General features: G+C 30.8%; 2 protein-coding genes across 2 annotated transcripts in view; one reads left to right on the top strand and one right to left on the bottom strand.

Annotated features, from left to right (window-relative positions):
- The first annotated feature begins 8,104 nt into the window (after positions 1-8,104).
- Positions 8,105-11,806, top strand: LOC114264741 (myb family transcription factor EFM). The gene is made up of 4 exons (XM_028205441.2): positions 8,105-8,648; positions 9,139-9,789; positions 10,648-10,724; positions 11,009-11,806. Exons 1-4 carry the CDS (start codon positions 8,456-8,458, stop codon positions 11,516-11,518), a joined length of 1,431 nt encoding a protein of 476 aa, XP_028061242.1. The 5' UTR covers positions 8,105-8,455; the 3' UTR covers positions 11,519-11,806.
- Positions 11,807-18,935: 7,129 nt separating this feature from the next.
- The window catches only part of LOC114264731 (uncharacterized), a 9,688-nt gene continuing 8,479 nt past the window's right edge, over positions 18,936-20,144 (bottom strand). The window contains exons 8-9 of the mRNA XM_028205432.2: positions 20,079-20,144; positions 18,936-19,191 (exon numbers count right to left, since the gene is read on the bottom strand). The exon at positions 20,079-20,144 is cut by the window's right edge and continues 3 nt beyond it. Coding sequence (XP_028061233.2) covers positions 19,105-19,191; positions 20,079-20,144 — 153 coding nt within the window. The 3' untranslated portion in view covers positions 18,936-19,104. The remainder of the gene's footprint in view (positions 19,192-20,078) is intronic.

Genomic DNA, 20,144 nt, shown 5'->3' with positions numbered 1-20,144 from the left:
AATTGATTGTCAAACACAAAAGTCAAAATCATCTCCTCCATAAATTTCAATAATATTTTTTTCTCAACTTATGTAAGTCTTTTTTTACCTCATAAAGATCTAGATAGAAATTAGTTTAACACAAACTACCAATATAATAATAATATTAATAATAATAATAATAATAATAATAAAACAGGCATAAACACCCCCTCGAATGGCTACATCAAATGAGAACCGAATAGCATATACATAGGTGCACACCCACATTACATTATGCTTTTTGAATGCCATAAATTAGGCTTTTCAAATGAATAACCCTCGTTTGGCAATATTATTTTTTAGTTTAAAAATAAAAAAATCATTAAAAAAATCAAAAAGCTAACAAATTATATAAAAAAAAATCAAAGATTTCATTTTTCTCTACTTTTTACACATCTTTTTATAAAAAATTAAAAAGTCAACCTAAACATATTAATTTTTTTTACATCATATTTAACTTAAAAATGAAAAAAGTACTAAAAATGTTTGTTCCGAAACAAGAGCTAACTATATAAACAAACCTTTTTTTTCCTTCATAAAATTAGTTTATAAAACTGATGTGACAGTTGAGAAGTTCCTATCATTTAATTTTAGTAGGTCCATTCAAATTCCAATACCTCATTATTGCACGCCATATCAATTATGAAAAAAGCTTCATACCCTCACTGGGGGTGGACCCCCAGTGAGGTGTCGGCCCCGGATTGGTCCAAAAAAAAAATTTTTTTTTTTTTTTTTAAAGTTTTCAGCCAGTGGGAGCGCGCCACGTCACTGGGGGCGCGACCCCCACTGGGTGTATGGATCACGGCTGTATCAATTATGTACGGAAATTTTGTTTGTATAATATTTTTCATTTCAAATATATTTGGAAAATGCATGAGATTTGGTTGGTCTTGAAGAGATATATATATGTAGTAAGTCCATATTTGGGCTTCTCAAATAGAACCCCAAGTGATTTGTTGGGCTTTTAGAAGTCATATGGGTCCCCAAAGGCCCAATTTAGCAAACCCAAAAACCATTTAATCCAAATTGCATATTTGTGAATATTTTTGGCAAACAACCAAACACACACACCTCGGTTTCGATTTTTCACAATATGCTGTTGTTCTCATTGGAAGGGGAATATTCCCATGGTTTTCACACCAGACAAAAGGGATATTCACTAGGACGATATGAGGGAATATCAGGACACCTGTCTCGAGGAGAATCTCTGCATGCCATGCATATGTATATTTATCTATCTATCTATCTATCTATATAAGAGAGAGAGAGAGAGAGAGAGAGAGAGAGAGAGAGAGAGAGGGAATCTGCAGAAAAGGTGTGGGTTGGAGGCTTGTATGAGAAGAGTGATTTTGTTTAGAAAGTGACCAACCCCCCAATTTATCACCATCATTGCACTTCCCATGCACTCCATTCCCTCCTTATCCATGCATGTTTTGTTTTAAAAAGAGAATTCGATGCTCTCTCTCATCTTTTGTTTTCATGCAAAGGGGCTTTCTTTCTCCTAATATCAAGAAGAATATTTTGGACATGGTTGGTGTAATTTATTATAAATTAAAAATTAGAAAGTCAAATTTAAAAATATCACTTCCTCATCAATTTTTAAATAATTATTTCATGTAATTAATTTTTGTTTAATAAGCAGTAAGAAGAATCTGTATCAAGCAGTCTGATATTTATTTTCAAATCAAAATAAATTATAATCAACTTAGGTAAATCGCAACAAATAGTCCGCCCTTTTAACTGTGTTTTTATAGCTTTTTCTTATTTAAAAAAATTGTGTTATCGTAATTTCTATAATTTTTACTTACACTTTTATGAGATAGAAAATAATCTAAGTAAGTAGGGGAAAAAATGATTATTGAGATGGAGAGAAATTGGTGATTTTTACTTTTTAATTATTAATTTTTAACTTTAAAAAAACTTTGCACCAGATAGGGGTGTTCAGCGGATATTTCGATCTGTCCAAATCGGTCGAACCGAGCTGATCAGCGCATTTTGGACGGATACGTGATGACGAGCGGATGACTGCGGATTGATTTTTTGCAGTCCACCTAATTTTGGACGGATGACGGATTTGAGGTTTCTTGGGCCGTAACCGAATCGCCAAACCACGAGTACCCTTAATAATTTATAAAATTTTGTGTTTTCAATTTGTTTAGATATTCTGTTTGTATTTTCAGTTAAAAAAAGTTTAGAAATTTTGTTGTGTTTTCAATTTGGAAATCCTTTTATCAAATGACAAGTGTTAACATTTGATAATTTTGTCTGAAAAATATAAGGATTAATTTTGTATTTTAAAAAAATCAAATTAAATAGTTTTTGAATTAAAAAAAAATAATGAAATAGTTTTGATAATGTATGGTTTTCTTTATGTATTTAATATTGGTATTTGACAATTTATTTGATAATCTTTTGGTTATGTTGAGTTAGATTGTTATCTAAAAAAAAATATTGACAAGTTATTGTATTATATTCAAAATTTGTAAAAGTTTAAACCGCTAAACTGATTCGCATTCATCTGCCAATCCACTCAATCCGCATCCGCTAATTTGGCAGATGGATACAAATTGATTTTTTCCAATCCATCAATCCAAAAAACGAATGACGAATTAGAGATTTTCTAACCGCAACTAAACCGCGAACACCCCAAACCGCAAGCACCCCTAGCACCAAATAGACCTTTTATATCCTTATTTTACTATCTTGAAATTATTAAATTATGTAAAATTTTAAGACATAACCTTGGAAATGTAAATATTTTTTAACAAAACATTAAAAAAGTAATGTTAGAAATCTTAAAAATTTTACCAAATTTTCTATCAAATGTGTCACATGAGTATGGGACCTACATGTGACTCACATGGTGTGAATCTTACACCCTTACGAGACATTTAGTAAAAAATTTAGTAAAACTTTTAAAATAGCTAACATTTTTTATTAAAAGAATTTAGAATAGAAAATCCAATGCATTCTCTTCCAACTACAACACTCTTTACTCCAAACGGTTCCATATCATTCATCAATAGCCACCTGATCTCATTTAAGTGGGCTCTTTGTTACTAGAGCCTGGTGGTAAAGTGTTTGTCCGTTAAGTAGTGTGAAACTTGAGATTTATTTGGTTGTATTTTCATTTTCTTCATTTTGTTTTTTGTTTTTTGTTTTTTTTCCCTTGTGTTTTTGGCAACAAAAAGAAAAAAAAGAAAAAAGAAAGTGTTAATATATTTCATTGAGTTCCAACTCAATCAATAAGAATTTAGAATATTAAAACAAACAATAAACTAATTAGTGTAATAAAGATGGTGCTAGGCATGATCTACATCTTCGATGGCACAAATTGTGCAAATTGAAAAATGTGGTTCTGGTCATTTGAAACACTTATCTAGTTTGATATTCTTCTTTTTTCTTTATTTTTTTTTCTTTGTTTTGGGTTTGGTTATCTAGTTTAGCATGCAACATGTAAATTAGCAAATTATTAAGTTAATTTTAAACTACAATAATTTTTAACTAAGTTCTCTCAATGGTTACACCACACTACTAGATCAATTGGTGATTGGTTGCTAAATTATCATTGGGATATCGGATTGGACCGTTTAATCCGGCTCATTGGGCTCCCTTTTGGGTCTTGTTTTGATAGTTTGAATAATTCACATTTTAGGGTTTGTCGAGTGTATCATCTCTATATAAAAACAAATTGATTGGATAACGAAAACTTTGGATCAATTTTGTATGAACCATTAATTTTCTCACCGTTTATTTTTTTTCATACAAAACTGATTCGAATACATGATTTCCATTATCCGATCGACTTTATTTTTTTATAGAAATGATATACTCGATGAATCTTAAAATATGAACGATTTAAATCATTGAAATAAGATCAAAAAATAATCCCAATAAGTTCAATCCGATTTGAAACTGGAGATAAGCCAAACCCATTATTGTTATGGACTGCCTACTCAAAATTTGCATATACACTAGTAAATGTCTTCAATCATAGTTAAGTATGGATACAGAGTGGAAAAAAGCAGCCCCTCTCCTGTCTACTTCAGTTCTGGACCATTCAATTTGGCTTGTGGTCTCACTTCAGGTCCTATTTAGATGATTTATTTGTTCATTTTTACAGATTTAGTATGTAAATTATTCATAAAATATCAAATCGATTTGATAATTATAGGCATATAATTTTATTATTTTTATCTTCATAAAAATGGACAAGCATATTTTTAAAAATAAATTGTTTATTTTTTTGAATACAAAGATGACAAAAATATTTGTCTACAATTATTAGATTAATCTGAATTTTTATTTATTTATAGATGATCTACTTACTAAAACTTAAAAATGAATAACATAAATTATCTAAATGAGACTTGTAGTGGAACCCACAAGCCAAACTAGATAGTCCAGTCCAATTTAGTTGATCGAAGAGTAGATAAGTTCAAATGAAAAAAAATCAGGGATCAAAAAAAAAGAAAAAGCTCTTTGGAAATTCAGTAGTTCCTCCTCTTTATTGATATTGGTGTGTATTTAATTTTGTACACTTTGATTCATCAGTAAAATGTTATTTTATTGATAAAAAAAAAAAAAAATCCAAGTCCATACAACTTCATTTTCGAACTCCCTTTTTATTTAAATTTAAATTTTTTATGACTCTATTATATTATTGATAGATGTATATGGTGGAACCCAAATGGTAGTAATTTCTGAGTCAAACCAGGTTCATCCATGTGGATCCTGACCCGAATCTGAACTTTCTTTGAGGTTCAAAACCCTATTTATTATTTTTTTTAAAAAAAAGAATCCTCACATAAAAAAAAAATTAAAAAAAAAAATTTGCAGAGAATCTTCCTACCTTCCTACCCACTTCATTAAAGTTAGTAGCAGAAGAAGATTCCCATCTGGTAGCCTCCTTTTTTATTCTTTAGGCCCTCTCTCTCTCTCTCTCTCTCTCTCTCTCTCTCTTTAATTTAATTTTTTAATTTTTTAATTTTTTTTGGGTACCCTTAATTTAGAGTCGTAGAATTGGAAGCGAGATATTCCTTCCTCAGAGGCAAATATTATATTCTACATACCATATATATGATGAATGTTTCATTCATTTTAGATTAGATATTCTCTTCACTTTCTCTCTCTATGGACTGATGCATTGTAGAATAAATATTAGACTTTCGAAACCAACATGAAAGTTGAATGGTGGATTCATACTAAACACCATTTTTGAATATGTCCTTTCTCTCTCTCACGCACATAAAGTTATAAAACAAAATAATAAAATAGATGTATATGCTATATAGTCTTGTAGTTTTGATTAATCATAATAGAATCAATAATTCATATTTTTTAAGTTGGATTATGCCATTCTTAGGTAAGGACTCATCAAATTAGTTATTTTAATTTTTAGTTAAAATAGTGAATAAATTACTAAATTTCATATTTATCAAACTAGTTATCAAGTTAGCTATTTTAAATAGTATAGAGAAATAATAGAGAGTTTGTTGAAAAGTGTATTTGAAAAGATGAAAAATCAAAATAAAAAAGTGACTTTTAAATTAAAATATTACAAAATTTTAATTAATTTGATATTGATACTTCTTAATAGTAGGGGTGGCCAACGGTTTATCCGAACCGCTCAAACCGCCCAATCCGCCCAACCCGCATATAAGTGGGCGGTTTCGCAAACATAATGCGGGCGGATGCGGTTTGAAATATGACAAATTTGCGGGTTGCGGGCGGGTCGCGGTTTAAACCCGCAAGCCGCAAAAACCGCCCGCATTTTAATTATTATTATTATTATTTTTTTATATACCAACTTTGTAATTTTTACAGGAGCACCATTATATTCTCTATGACACTAGGATCTTTATTTTTAAGTATTTCTCAACTTTCTTAATGCCGTAGAATTATCAAGTCCTAAACTTGGTTTCTTATATGATTTTCATTGGTGATTCATCCACTTTTTCCTAATAAAATTTTTCATCTAATGGTCGATAGAACTTATAGTTTGATTATTGATTACTGAACTGGCAATTCTAATTGAGTACAACCTTTAATGCATTGATATACATTTTTTTCATAGCAAAAATGCTAGTGTAGGGTCTCTTTGTTTTGGGTACTTTAATTTAATGCATTGATATTCAATTTTTATTTGTAAACTCATCAAAAAATTGTTATCACAAATATATAAAAAAAATCTGATGCCTAAATTCGCTGGAAAAAAAAACTCGAAAATTAATTTTTAAAGAAAAAAGTGTAAACCGCAAACCGCCCGCACATTTGCAAACCCTATCCGCACAAACCGCAAACCGCACTGCGGGCGGTTGCGGGTTGACTTTTTCCCAAACCGCATAGATGCGGGCGGGTCAAAACCGAACCGCAAACCACACAAAACCGATCCGCGAACACCCCTACTTAATAGAAATGTTGTTTACATACCCAAAAAAAATATTGAAATATATATATTATATATAAATGAATTAGATTCATTTTAAATGTGACTCACTTTCATTAAATTTTATTTTCTAATCATTTTATAAATTACATTTTTGGAATAAATAACTTTTAAAAAAAAAATTCCCTTGATTAAACTTGAGATGACCAGTTAAACATAGCCATTGGATCATACAAACTTCTCTAATTTTAATGTGGGTTATCATGATTTTTACTATTGTGCCACCTAAAGGCAAGTTATGGATGCTTTTGCTTCAACATGCAACAAAGTGACTTGCATCAAATTTAGAGACTTTCTTGTGGGTCGCTATCATCCATCTGATGTGTGACACGTACACACCCCCAGCTATGGATGTAAAGTTGCTAAATTAGAACTGCTACCCTTACAAAAACCTACTAATTAACTTGTAATGAAATTCATTAAGCCCACAAAATAAAAAAAATAAAAAAAATAACCCTTTTTGTTTTTATTGCTCAATTTAAAGAATTGCATAAAATTATAGATATATAATTTTCTAACACCTACCTACAATAAGAATGGGCCCACATCATATTTTACTACTTACTCATAAGAGCCACATTGTCCATAGCAGCAGAGAATTACCATGAATATTGATTGAAAAAATACGAGATGAGAAAGTTAAATATTACACAAAAATTAGACATAAAATCAGGCACAAAATATATATATATATATATATGAATGGATTTTCTTTTTTTTTGAAGTAGACGCCATTAACAATTTTTTGTAAAATTTTATCAATTCATATGTATTCTATGTTATGTTATGCATTCTTAGAAAAATTTATTTTTCACATAATGTATTATTTTTCACATAATGCGTTCTTTGTATGTTTTTCATCAATAAAGTTCTTTTCTTACTGATCAAAAAAATAAATGAAAAACTCATCTCTTTTCTCTATTCTATGATTTATAGAGCATCTATACATTTCTAGATACCCATTGAGGGGAAAAGAAAGGCTTTCCATGTAGAAAGAGAATTGCCATGAATGTTGATATAAAAATATGTGATGAATCATCTCTACAACATTCCTAGATACCTATCAAGGCAAAAAAAAAAAAAAAACTTTTTTTATGAAGAACTTAAAGAATTACCATGAATGTTGATATAAAAATATGAGATGGGTCATCTCTGCAGTGTTGATGAATCATGATTATACAAAGAGAGAAAATAAAGGTTAAAAAAAAAAGAAAAAAAAAAAAGAAAAAAAAAAAGGACACTAGGAAGAAGAAGAAGAATCATCTTTTGTATTGGGAGATTTGAATTTGTACAGAGACTCACTGAGCACATGACCCCTCAGGTGTCAGAAAAAACCTCTTTTGATTCCTTTTCCGAGATAAACACTGAGTTAGGATCCCCTCCTTATAACTCCTCATTGCAATCTTTTTTACAATGGCTGAGATCAGCCGTTGCAACATCCAACAGCTAATTTCAATTTATTTATTTATTTATTTTATTTTATTTTTTATGACCATTAGATGCCGTTGCAAGAAGGATTGCAATGAGAAGTTGTAAGGAGGGAATCCCAACTCCCTTTCACTAACACACATTTTTAATTTTTTTTATTATTATTATTGTTTTATCTTTTTTTCCCCTTTGTTCTTCTTTGCAAAGAAGTTACCATCTTCTTTATCCCCTTTACTTCTCTTTTCTTTTCTCTCTCTCTCTCTCTCTCTCTCTCTCTCTCCAAACACTACTTTATTCTCCCTCAAACTCACCTCTAAAAAGCAGCCGGCACCCCCTTTGATCCTCCTTGTGTTCACTTCTCAAACAACATCCTCTCTCTCTCTCTCTCTCTCTCTCTCAAACCTAGAAAGAAAATAGGCCATTACCTTCTTTTTTTCTTGATCTTCTTTGTTCCCACATACCTATTCTATTCCTATATGAGCATGAGCATTTGTTGGTGACAAGAGAGAGTTTTTTGAATAGGGTTTTGTGACTGTTCTAAAAGATAGATTTAAGTCAATGATGGCATCGTCTTCGGAACTGAGCCTCGATTGGAAGCCCCACAGCTATTCTATGCTGTTAAAATCTTTCAGGGACCAAACAGACCAGACCCAAAAGCTCGAAGAGTTTCTTGCTCGCCTCGAGGAAGAAAAACTCAAAATCGACGCGTTCAAGCGCGAGCTTCCCCTCTGCATGCAACTCCTCACAAATGGTATGCACATTTGATATGCATTTAGTGGCTTACAAGGCTAAATCTTGATTCTTTTCACAACAAATATTAAAAACCAAAATACACAAATACCTATGCGACCTATGGATTCAAGATAGAATCATGTATTTTAAGATTCAAAAGACAAGGATTTTTACTACTGCCTATACAATGGATATTCATGTGCTACGCAAATATTGTCATGCTTTTTAATCTTTTCTTTTATCTTTTTTATCGATAATAGAAGCAAGAAATGGCTTTTCATGTGCTTGGATTTGCTTTGTTTCTCTGAGTTCGTTTCTTAGTATTCAAAGTAGATGATGATTTCTAGAGAATCTAGACATGACCTTACTTTAAAGAAAGAAAAAGGGGAAAAAAGTTAACAACAGTTTAGCCAAATTGTAATAAGGTTTTATCATATGTTTTGAAATCAATTTCATTTTATTTTATTTTATTTTGATTATTACTAATGAAATATTTATTTTCTTCTTAGCAATGGAGGCTTCAAGGCAACAACTACAGACCCACCTTGCAAATCAAGTCCCGCCACGACCGGTCCTCGAAGAATTCATACCCCTTAAACTATCAAACTCTGAATGCTCGGATAAGGCATCAAACATGTCCGATAAGTCGAATTGGATGACATCAGCACAGCTATGGAGCCAAGCGAGCGATGTGATAACGAAGCAAGAATTGACAGTAACATCACCAAGAGAAACAGAAATCGGGTTCAGTGTCGGTCCTAATAAGCTAGGTTTAGATAACAAATTACAGAGAAACAATGGAGGAGCTTTTCATCCATTTTCGAAAGAGCGAAACTCGTGTCCAAGCTCGACATTGCTTGCTCTCCCCGATTTGGCTCTCGCTTCGAACGAGAAAGAGATGGAGGATAAGAAATGTTCAGAGATTGATAATGGGATTGCTTGTTTGAGGAGAGAGAATTCGGGTAAGCCGGGGACAGGTATGGTTGAGCAAGGACACGGTGGTGGTCCGCAAGATTCTCAAACTACCGCCATCAACAGCACCGCTGCAGGCTCCGCTAGTACTAATACAAATCAAACTCATAGGAAGGCAAGGAGGTGCTGGTCGCCGGAGTTGCACCGGCGGTTTGTGAATGCTCTTCAAATGTTAGGTGGTTCTCAAGGTAAATATGGACCATGCAATGCATTCATGTAATGTCTAAAGTTTTTAATCAGAAAATTCTACTGGTTACAGAATTTTTATATAATTTTTTTTTTATAATCAAAATGGAGTTATAATAATATTTTTGAAAATTTAATTCACTTTATGATTTTTTTTAAATGATAAAATCAACATTTCTCAATTTTATCAAATGAATTTGTGGATTAAATACATTTTTGTTCCATTATATTTTCATCGTAGTATTTTAGTTTCATAATTATTCAATTTATGTTTAAATGATTCTAACATCGTCTTGTCCAGAATTTATATACTAATAGAACCTTGGGTATGTTTGTCCAAAATTTAAAAATAAACAAATAAATTGGACAAAAATTTAGATGTAAACCTGTGTTTGGGAACATTTAAACGCAAACTGAATAAGTTCAAAAAAAAAATGACATAATTAAAATAAATATTAGAGATTAAAATGACATCGTTCATACTTTGACAATTAACAATTTTTACCATTAATTTTTTTTTTATGTACTTTTTGTATAATATACATATATATTAAGGCCTAGTTTGGAAAGACTAAATAAGTGTATTTTTTGACTTTTTTTGTATTATGTGTAGAAAAAGTAGAGAGGAGATGTTGATTGATCTGACTCAAAAAAGATAAAAAGATGAAATAAGTACACTTTTTTCTTTGTAGCTAAACTTGCACTAAATATTTAGATAACCATGGTTGAACCTACTATGGTTTTAAAAAACAATGATTATGATGATGATTAAAACTATTATGAATATATGATTGTTGTTATTATGGGTTTGGCTTATTTTTTTTTTATTTTTTTTTGTTTTTTGTGGATAATTGTTTCAGTGGCCACACCTAAACAAATCAGAGAACTGATGAAGGTTGATGGTTTGACCAACGATGAAGTTAAAAGCCATCTGCAGGTATACTCTCTCTCCCCTCCTCCTCCTCCTCCTCCTCCTCCTCCTCTCTCTCTCTCTCTCTCTCTCTCTCTCTCTCTCTGTATATATGTATATAAATACATGGAGACATGCATGATATAACACTGTTGTGTCCTGCCCTGCTTCATGTTAGCAAAGTTGTGAGTAGTACCACAGCATTTGCAGGAATGCACTGTGCATATTCTCTCAAATCTGTGTACTACTGAGTACAATAATAGAACAAACTCTGAAAACTATATATACATGTTTGTGTATGTACATAACAGAAATATAGACTTCACACCAGAAGACCAAGTCCAAGCCCACAAGCTGCAGGTACTCCACCACCCCAGCTAGTGGTCCTAGGTGGCATATGGGTCCCACCAGAGTACGCCACCGCTGCAGCCGCCGCCCACGGCGGTGCACCCCCTACCCTCTATGGTGCACACCCAACCACCCATGGCTCTCAACACTACTGTGCTCCACAAATGCCCCAAGAGTTCTATTCCGGACCACCGGCGTCTCAGCCCCACCACCAGTTGCACCAGCAGCACGCCCTCCACCACCAGCTCCACATATACAAGGCCTCTTCACAGTCCCACAGCTCGCCGGAGTCTGATGTCAGGGGGCCCGGTGACCGGACTGAGAGCTTTGGAGACAGGAAGTCCGAGAGTAGTGGTGGCTGGAAGGATGATAGCGGTGGGGAGAATGGCGGTGGAGGAGACAGAAAAGGGTTGGCAACACTGCAAGGCGAAGGTGAAGAGAGCAATGGCAGTGAAATCACTCTCAAATTTTAACCATCATATTAAGTAACAGTATCAAAAGTTATTATTTCGATAAATATCAGTATAAAAAATTCAATAATATTGACCAATATTTAAACTATTTTATGATTAGAGGGAGTTAGGGTTAGAGTGATGATTTTGATTAATTAAATCTATTTTCTATATTGGAGGATACAAAGGGCATAAAGAAAAAGTGAGTGTTTGTTTTGTTATTAACCAATTACCCATTGTATGCTTTTCATGTCCTATTTTGAAAAAAATTGAAGATTGGATTTATATGGATTTTGGCTTTTTCTTCAATTGACAAATTTGCCCTTTTTTAATATTCAATTTTTTTTTTTTTAGATTATGACGGCCCTACCTTGGTTCAACAGCTAGTTTCACTACCAGTGATATGGCTACTTTCAATCAAAAAGTGCCATATGGCACCACCCAAAAAAAACCCCTTAAACCCACTAATAGCAAAATAAACAAAAACAAAAACCAAATTAAACTAAATCTTGTATTCCAATTAATTAGAGTCGGTTACAATTTTTTTTTCCACATTCTACTCTCTAAAGTATCTATGCTTAGTTAAATTTAAAAATTTTATATCAAATTTAAATCATATAATTCTTGACAAAATAGAATAACAAAAAAAGTTTATGTAACCAATTTCACTGGATTGAGATTAAAAAAAATAAAAAACTTGGTTTGATAGTTTATTTTGCTAGTAGTGGATTTATTTATTTATTTGCATATGAATAAGATTAGCCAAAAATAATAATAAAGAAAAAGCAAAAAGTTAAAAGGTTAAGCGTGAAAATATTGGCTGCAACCCAATGAAAGCAAGGTTAAGATATGTTGGTGGTATGCTTTAAGTAGCTTTCGAAAATTTAGCAAATTTTAATTTTGAGGAAAAAAAAAAAGAAATGGGAAAGAGTAGGTGCAAAATTCTAAAAAGTTGATGCTTTTATATTGAGAAAACTTTTTTGAGCTAGAATATATATATATATATATATATTTCAATTGGTTCAAGGTCATTCAAGAGACCATCTTAGAATTGGGAAGAATATTACAAATTAATATTTTAATTGTTTTTTACTACAATTATATTTAGATCTAGAATTTGTGAAGAAAATAAAATTACACATACATTTAACCTTTTTTTTTACTAATATATATTCACTTTCTTCACATTTAATAATCCAACCAAAATAGAGAATAATTAGTTTATTTTGATTTATTTTTCTTCTATTATTCAATTTTTTTCTCTCTCTCACAAATTTAAAATGATAAATTGGTAAAAAATCCACACCTATGAAGTCATATGTTATTTGGTCTAAGGTTTAACTTTTTTTATGATAAAAGACCCGTGTTGAAAAGTTATTAAAAAAAAGTCATCAGTGCCGAAATTGGCCAGAAAGTTAATGGCGGCAAGTAGAGGTGAAATGGACAAATAGGTAATATTGAAAAAAAAAAGAAAAAAGGTGCATTAATAGGTGACACGTGTATATATAAGTAAGATTTAAAGAAATAATTGAACAGATAAGTGTTATGTGTAGAAATAGGTAACATTTGAATAAATAGACAGATAGGTAACCTTTAAACAAATAGGTGTCCCTTTTACTATTTTTTTAGCCCAAAAAGATTTAAGCTAACAAGCTCCAAAAATTTCAAAAATGGGCCTCTGACCTGAATATCCAACTTAAAATCTAAGCACATAATAAAAATCTATCTATAAAAAACCCTTGTGCAAAATGAACAAATGGTCTCCAAATGCTAGGTTCTAACTATAAGGTAGTGGTTAGTTTGTTTAGATTGATTTTGGATAACTATTCCTAGACCTCGTGATGAAATAATCATCCTTTAAAATTAGTGAATGACGGTTTCATTTTAAATGTATAATTCTTTGTTTTTTTACTGAATCAAAGTATTATGGCAGAATGACTATTCTATTCCAACTTTTATTCTTTGTGGACCAAAGACCATCTAAATCTAGCATTATTTGTATTGAAGTGAGCATTATTCATTAACATGTGGGACTCAATTTTATTTTTAAAATTTAAACACAGTGAAACTGTGCCTTTTGAGGCCAGAATTGGTGCCTCAAAAGATTTAGGTTACGTTTAGTTTAGTTTTAGAATTGTAATTCTTTTTTTAAAGTTATAATTTAAGTGTGAAATTGTAAGTGGAGTTTTGAAAAGAGAAAATTTGTTTGATTATGAGTTTTGAAAAAATTTGAAAAAGAATTTTTGAATTTTAAATTTTAAAAAGAGCGAGTTTATCCGGTCGTCCTCCCAAACATCCTCCCGAACATCCAGTTGGTGGATAGGAACAGTGCAATTTTTTACTTTTTATTTTTTGTTTTTTGTGTGGCAATTGTAACATGTTATTTGAATTTTTATATATATTAATTTATTTTACATATTTTTTAAATATAGAAATTATTTTTTTTACATTTTTTATAAAAATAATTTAACAATCTCATCACTAACCATCTTCAATACTATATCATCAAAAGAGTTTTGAATTGTGAGCTTGGTTATGAGTTTTGAAATTAATTTTTGAATTAAGTTTTGAGTAATTTTGAATTGTGTGTTTAGTTATAAATTTTGAAAAGTGATTTAAAAATTTTATTTTTAAAATCATGATTCCAAAAGGAAACCAAACACAGCCTTAACCTTCGATTAACTTTGTCTACTTCATATGTGAAGAAACAGTTCAGAGTCTTGACAAATAACATATTACGGTTGTTAAAGCTAATAATATATAGAAACTCCATAAAGGTCATCAAAATCTAACTGAGAGTCTATAAAATTGGGTAATTATTGCTGGTCTCGTAATACTACATACCATTTTTTACGGCGATTCCAGTCAATGCCAACCCACTTTCATTTAGCAGATGAGATACAAGAGAAAATTCACCTATTATGTTTTGCGATTCTTCATTTTTGTCTAAAACGCCACATAAATAAAGGCACATCATATTATCAGACTACCTAATAGTTTTCCTATAAAATTACCTAATTTTATGTCTAGAAATTCCATATACATCCCTCTTGCCAACTTAACTTTTGCCCACCATGATGATGGGTTCCACCAGTGGTCTGTTCTTAAGAAAAATTGCTTGATCTGAGTCTAATCTCTTTCACCCAAATAAACAATGAGCCCATAGACTGGCAGAAAAAGCTTCCTAGTTAAGAGGCAGCTAATTTTTGCATTTTATTTTTTGGTTATTATATCATATATTTCTTTCTTGTTCTAAGAAAATAAATAAATAAATTTTTTTTTTTGGAGGATAACAAGCCCTATTTGATTGTGAAATTAAGAAGGTATAAGGGTCGGCCTGACATCTGGCCTCACATGTTGAGCAATCCAGCATTGTCATGAGAAAATATTATTCCCATGTCTTCGTGTTAACACGAGTCCTACCACTGTGTCTAGTATTTAAGAAAATATATAATGACAAAAAGCTAAGTCATAGCATAAATGTTCATCAAAACTTAATTTTTATTTCTTTGGTGCTAAGTAAAAAGGAAACCAATCCTAATAATCTTCCTTAGGCATGACTATATGGGTTAATGGGGTAGATATTAATTTCCCGTCCCCATTCTCTTATAATAAATTTTCTCCCTTCCCCATTCTCCATGGGTATCACCCTCCCCATTTCTTAATGGGTATGAATTTTTCCCAACCCATTTTAATTCTCATTTTTATTTTTTATATTTAATGATAATAATCACTTTTTTTTTTTTTTTTAGGTTCACAACGAAAGCTAAATATACCTTCAATCTTTTTTCTTTCTTTTTTAATATATTTAATGTTAACAACTTTCTTTTTTTTTTTTTTTTTTAAAGGTTCACAACAAAAGCTAAATATACCTTCAATTTTTTTTCTTTCTTTTTTAATATATTTAATGTTAACAACCTTTTTTTTTTTTTTTTTTTTTTAAGGTTTTAGCTAAATATACCTTCAATCTTTTTTCTTTCTTTTTTAATATATTTGATGTTAACAACTTATTTTTTTATTTATTTTTTATTTTTTTTAAGGTTCACAACAAAAACTAAATATACATTCAATCTTATTTTATTTTATTTGGTTCAACAACAAAATCAAATACACATTAATTAATTAATTAAAAAGTTTGTTTTATAATAATCAAATATATAATTTTGAGACAATCAAATAAGTTTTAGTAATTGAAAAAAAAAATGTGGAAGAACGTGGAAGATTAAAAAAAAATTACAACCATCTCTCTCTCTCTCACTCTCACTCTCTCCCCTACATGTTATAAGAACCTGATTACAATGTTATAAGAGTCTGTTTGAAGAAATAAAATATGAAAGAACCTGTTTAAAAAAAGTGTTATAAGACCCATATTAAATTGCATCAGGGCATAAATAAGGAATTGTTTGTTGATCTCTTAGTCACGGACATTTTAAACATTAAACCATCTTTCTCTTAGCAAATTTGAATCATTCATTTTAATTTATCCAAAATCTAATTATACCTTTTAACAAATCTGAACCACTCATTTAAGATATTTATGCGTTACCACACCCAATCCATCCTCCATCTTCTTCCTTTAGTCCCCCACGAATTTTGTTGTTTGTTACTTTTAAAAAACAAAAAATATTTTTTCAATTAAATTTTTACTAATTTCACAACACCATCACCACTATTCTCACCTTCACTGTCACACTACCATCACCACAGCCACTACCATCATTACTGCCACCATCACCCCACCACTATGGCACAATCTCTGCTTTCACCTTCGCTCCATCACCACCACCACCAAATATAAAAAAATATATTTTTAATTTTTTTTTTATCAAAAATATTTTTCATTAAAAAATATTTTCTAAATAAATAAAGCATAATATTGAGAAACAAGCTGATTTCAGTTAAATCTATTTATAACTAAGAAAAATTCTTTTATTTAAAAAAAAATTATTTAGTAAGACTTTGTATCCCCTTTTTATTTTTCCAGCAAATAAATCTTTGTACCTATCCTTTCTAACCAATCATGACTCATGCTTGTTTTGATTCTCTACAATTTCTTTATTTTCAAATACATTCATGCATATATATATATATGTGTGTGTGTGTTTTATAAATTGTGTGATAACATAAAACAAATAGATTCATACTTGTTAATTGAAATTTCGGAACAAGCAAACCATTCTGAAAATTACAATACATAACAAAATAAAATAACATAGAAAAGCAAACCCAAACCTGCACTAGACAGTGTCTTTAATTTTTTTAAATAAATTTAAAAAATTCTAAATATGAATAAAATTTAACAAGAATAATGTGACAATGTTGATTAATGTGTATTTGATTTTATTGTTGAGCCAAATAAAATAAAATAAGATTGAATGTATATTTAGTTTTGGTTGTGAATCTTAATAAAAAAATAAAAATAAAAATTGGTTGTGAACCTTAAAAAAAAAAAAAATTAAAAAAAAAACAAAAGAAAAAAGATTGAATGTATATTTAATTTTGGTTGTAAATCTTAAAAATTAAAAAAAAAATGGTTGTGAACCTTAAAAATAATAAAAATAATAATAAAAAAAGATTGAATGTATATTTAGCTTTGGTTGTGAATCTTAATAAATAAAGAAAAAAAGTTGGTTGTGAACCTGAAAAAATAAATAAATAAATAAATAAAAGAAAAAAGATTGAATGTATATTTAGTTTTGGTTGTGAATCTTTAAAAAAGAAAAAGAAAAAAAAAACATATGGAGAAATTAGTGAGTACTCATTCCGAACCCATCCCCTGTGAATATTTAAAGAATATCACTTACCCTACCCAATGGATAAGAAAAAAAAGAAGAAATCCATGTATTTAGGTTAGGTCTTCATAAATACCCGCATGATAGGTTATCTATTGCCATCCCTATGGAAGAGCCTCCATAGATGAGCCGGACAAACAGAAAATTTTAAGTGCTCCCTCAAGACCGGCTTGAAACATAGGCAAACCCCGACTCCACTAGGGTCCTAGCAAGCATAAGCTAGAAGTAGAGGTGGATCAAAATTGCATCGCCCTCATGAAGACTCGAACTCAAACTCTACTTGCTTACCAAACCCAACACAAATGAGCTCCCACCTGCTAGGCTACCCACTTTTGTTGGTGGTATGCTTTAAGTATTTGACAAAACTAATTGTTCACACTCGTGCTATATTAGATGATGATAAAAGCAGACTGTTTAATACGTACCATAGAAAGTTGGTATTGGACAAAAGCCACAAACAAATGTTGAAATTGTATGAACATTGGATTTCGCAGCAGAATTGGACCAAGTTCACAGGGCACACCTATCTGTATCAAAAAAATGGTTCACAAGGATAGAGGCAAGGGCACCGAAAGGGTTGGCCGTCATAGCTTTCTAATTAACCTTTTTTTTTAACCTAGTCTCATATAAGTTTTCTTAATAATGCTAATGTATGGCCATCACTTTCTCATGTGTGGTTTTGCTTTTTCTTGTTTAATCCAAAACTTTCCTCTTCAAACCTAGCATTCACACACTGTCCTAAAATCTTGTACATGCTCCCACTATCAGAATTAGGTTTCCCCACTGAGGTGTGTAATACTTGAATAATATAATAACTTTCACAAGTTTGGCATAAATAAAACTGACTTAACCTCTAGTAATGCTAAAGCAAACAAAATTATTGCAGATGATGTGTAAACACAGATAATGGTAATATATACATTTCAATATAAAAAAGATGACAATCTTATTTTTTTTGATGTATAGGACTAAAAAATAACCAATTAAAAGAAAGCCATGCATTATGGGAATTAAAACTTTAATGTTGTATTTGAATCATGAATTTGGATAGATATTTCACTAGGAAAAATGAAATTATGATAATGTGAATGAAATATAGGCTAAATTTGAACTCCAATTCCCTTGTGTTTTCCTTTCTCTTTTCAATCCCTATTCAAACCCTGATTCAAACACAACATAAAGGAACACAGTGTAAAAACCTAAAGGGAAGTTGGTGTAATTTACCTTTCTTTTTTTTATAATGATGAACTACTCCAATGTAGTCTTTTAGTCCTGCAAAATAAAACCCAGATACATACAAACACCTGCAAACTTCATGCATCGGTTTAGTTTGAAAGACAATAGTAAGAGTCGAACCCAAGATATTATTTTTTATGATTCACCTACAGCAAACCACCCCATCATGTCCCTCTGGCTTATAGATTAAGTTAACGAGTTTGGTCATCATTTACTTAATACCTTTTTAGCATAATAACACCTAAAATGTGGATATCAAATCCTTTTTCAGAAATCACAGCGGCAAGAACCTCATGCACTGGACTGCCCCTTTTAACACCTAAAAAAGCTTTGGATTGACATAAGACAGTCTTCAACGAATTTGGAGTTCTAACCTCTTCGCAGCCACTAATATGTGGATAGAGAATATCTTTTAGTGATTACAAGATTTTATATTCCAATAATATTTCTAAATAAATCTGTCAGAAACAAGAATATCATTCATTCCACCCAAAAAAATAAACACAAACTTGAATGAAAATGAAGGCTGTACATTTAACACTCGTCAAATGCAAAATGGACTTTAATCCCCGTGCACTGTTAGGTACTTCCATTTGTTAGCCCCAATACCTTAAAACCTACATCTTTACCAACATCCACCTCTATCATTGTTGCATCAACAAGAGACTGCAAGCAAATAAAGAAGTTCAAGAAGTCAATTGTAAGTACACCGCATTGCTTTCCACATTTAATATTGAATATGAAAAACAGTAATTGCTTACACCCAAAAGTTAAAAATGATAACAAGATTTCACATTAAGTGGCTAAGTTCTAAGATATCAACTCTTTAACTCGTGGAATATACAGCACATACATAAACATTACATGTAAACATATATTCAAGAAATTTCTGTATATTGTCTCAATTTGCATAACGATTAAGACTACCAATATCTGTGGACTTAACAACCAAATAATAATAATAATAACAATAAAACAGTGCTTTCATGTTCAAGAGTAAATCAACAACCACTATACGTACATGCAGAAAATAGTCTCTTCATTCATGCAAACAAATGACAACACAACAGAATATTGTAATTTGTTTGCATTTCCATCGGCATTCAGAAAATTATTATACTTTATTTTCTTATTTTTTTGATGAGTACATATGTGAGATGTACTTTTACAAAATTTTCACAAAGTGCATTTGCAGTTCATATACTCTTTTGAGCATCTCTGATCTTCACGGTGTGCATTAACCACATAAGAAAATTTGTATATAGATATTAAAATTTTGAATTATGAGTATACCCCACTTGATAATCACATTAGCAGTGGATGATATATAGACATTGTAAAATATAGACATAAAAACAAAATGAAAATTGAAAGTACCTCAACTAGATAATGAAGGTTGCTACAAGAGAAGAGTATGACATCATATCGAATCAGAAACTTCTTATAGGATTAAAAGCCAGGACAAGAAAAAAAATGTCAACAATGACAATTGGCCGTTATGGAAACACCAAGTACTATCCACCACTTACAATAAATAGGGTAAAGAGAGTAACCTGGAGTTCCTGTTCAGAGCTTTTAAGCCTTTCGCTGTAGTCTTTTACGTGCAGAAAACATCTATG

This window comes from Camellia sinensis, chromosome 5, assembly GCF_055761805.1.
Source record: "Camellia sinensis isolate YWXY chromosome 5, ASM5576180v1, whole genome shotgun sequence".
Classification (NCBI taxonomy): Eukaryota; Viridiplantae; Streptophyta; class Magnoliopsida; order Ericales; family Theaceae; genus Camellia; species Camellia sinensis.
The sequence above is the reverse complement of the archived record's forward strand: the minus strand, read 5'-3'. Positions and strand labels throughout refer to the sequence as shown.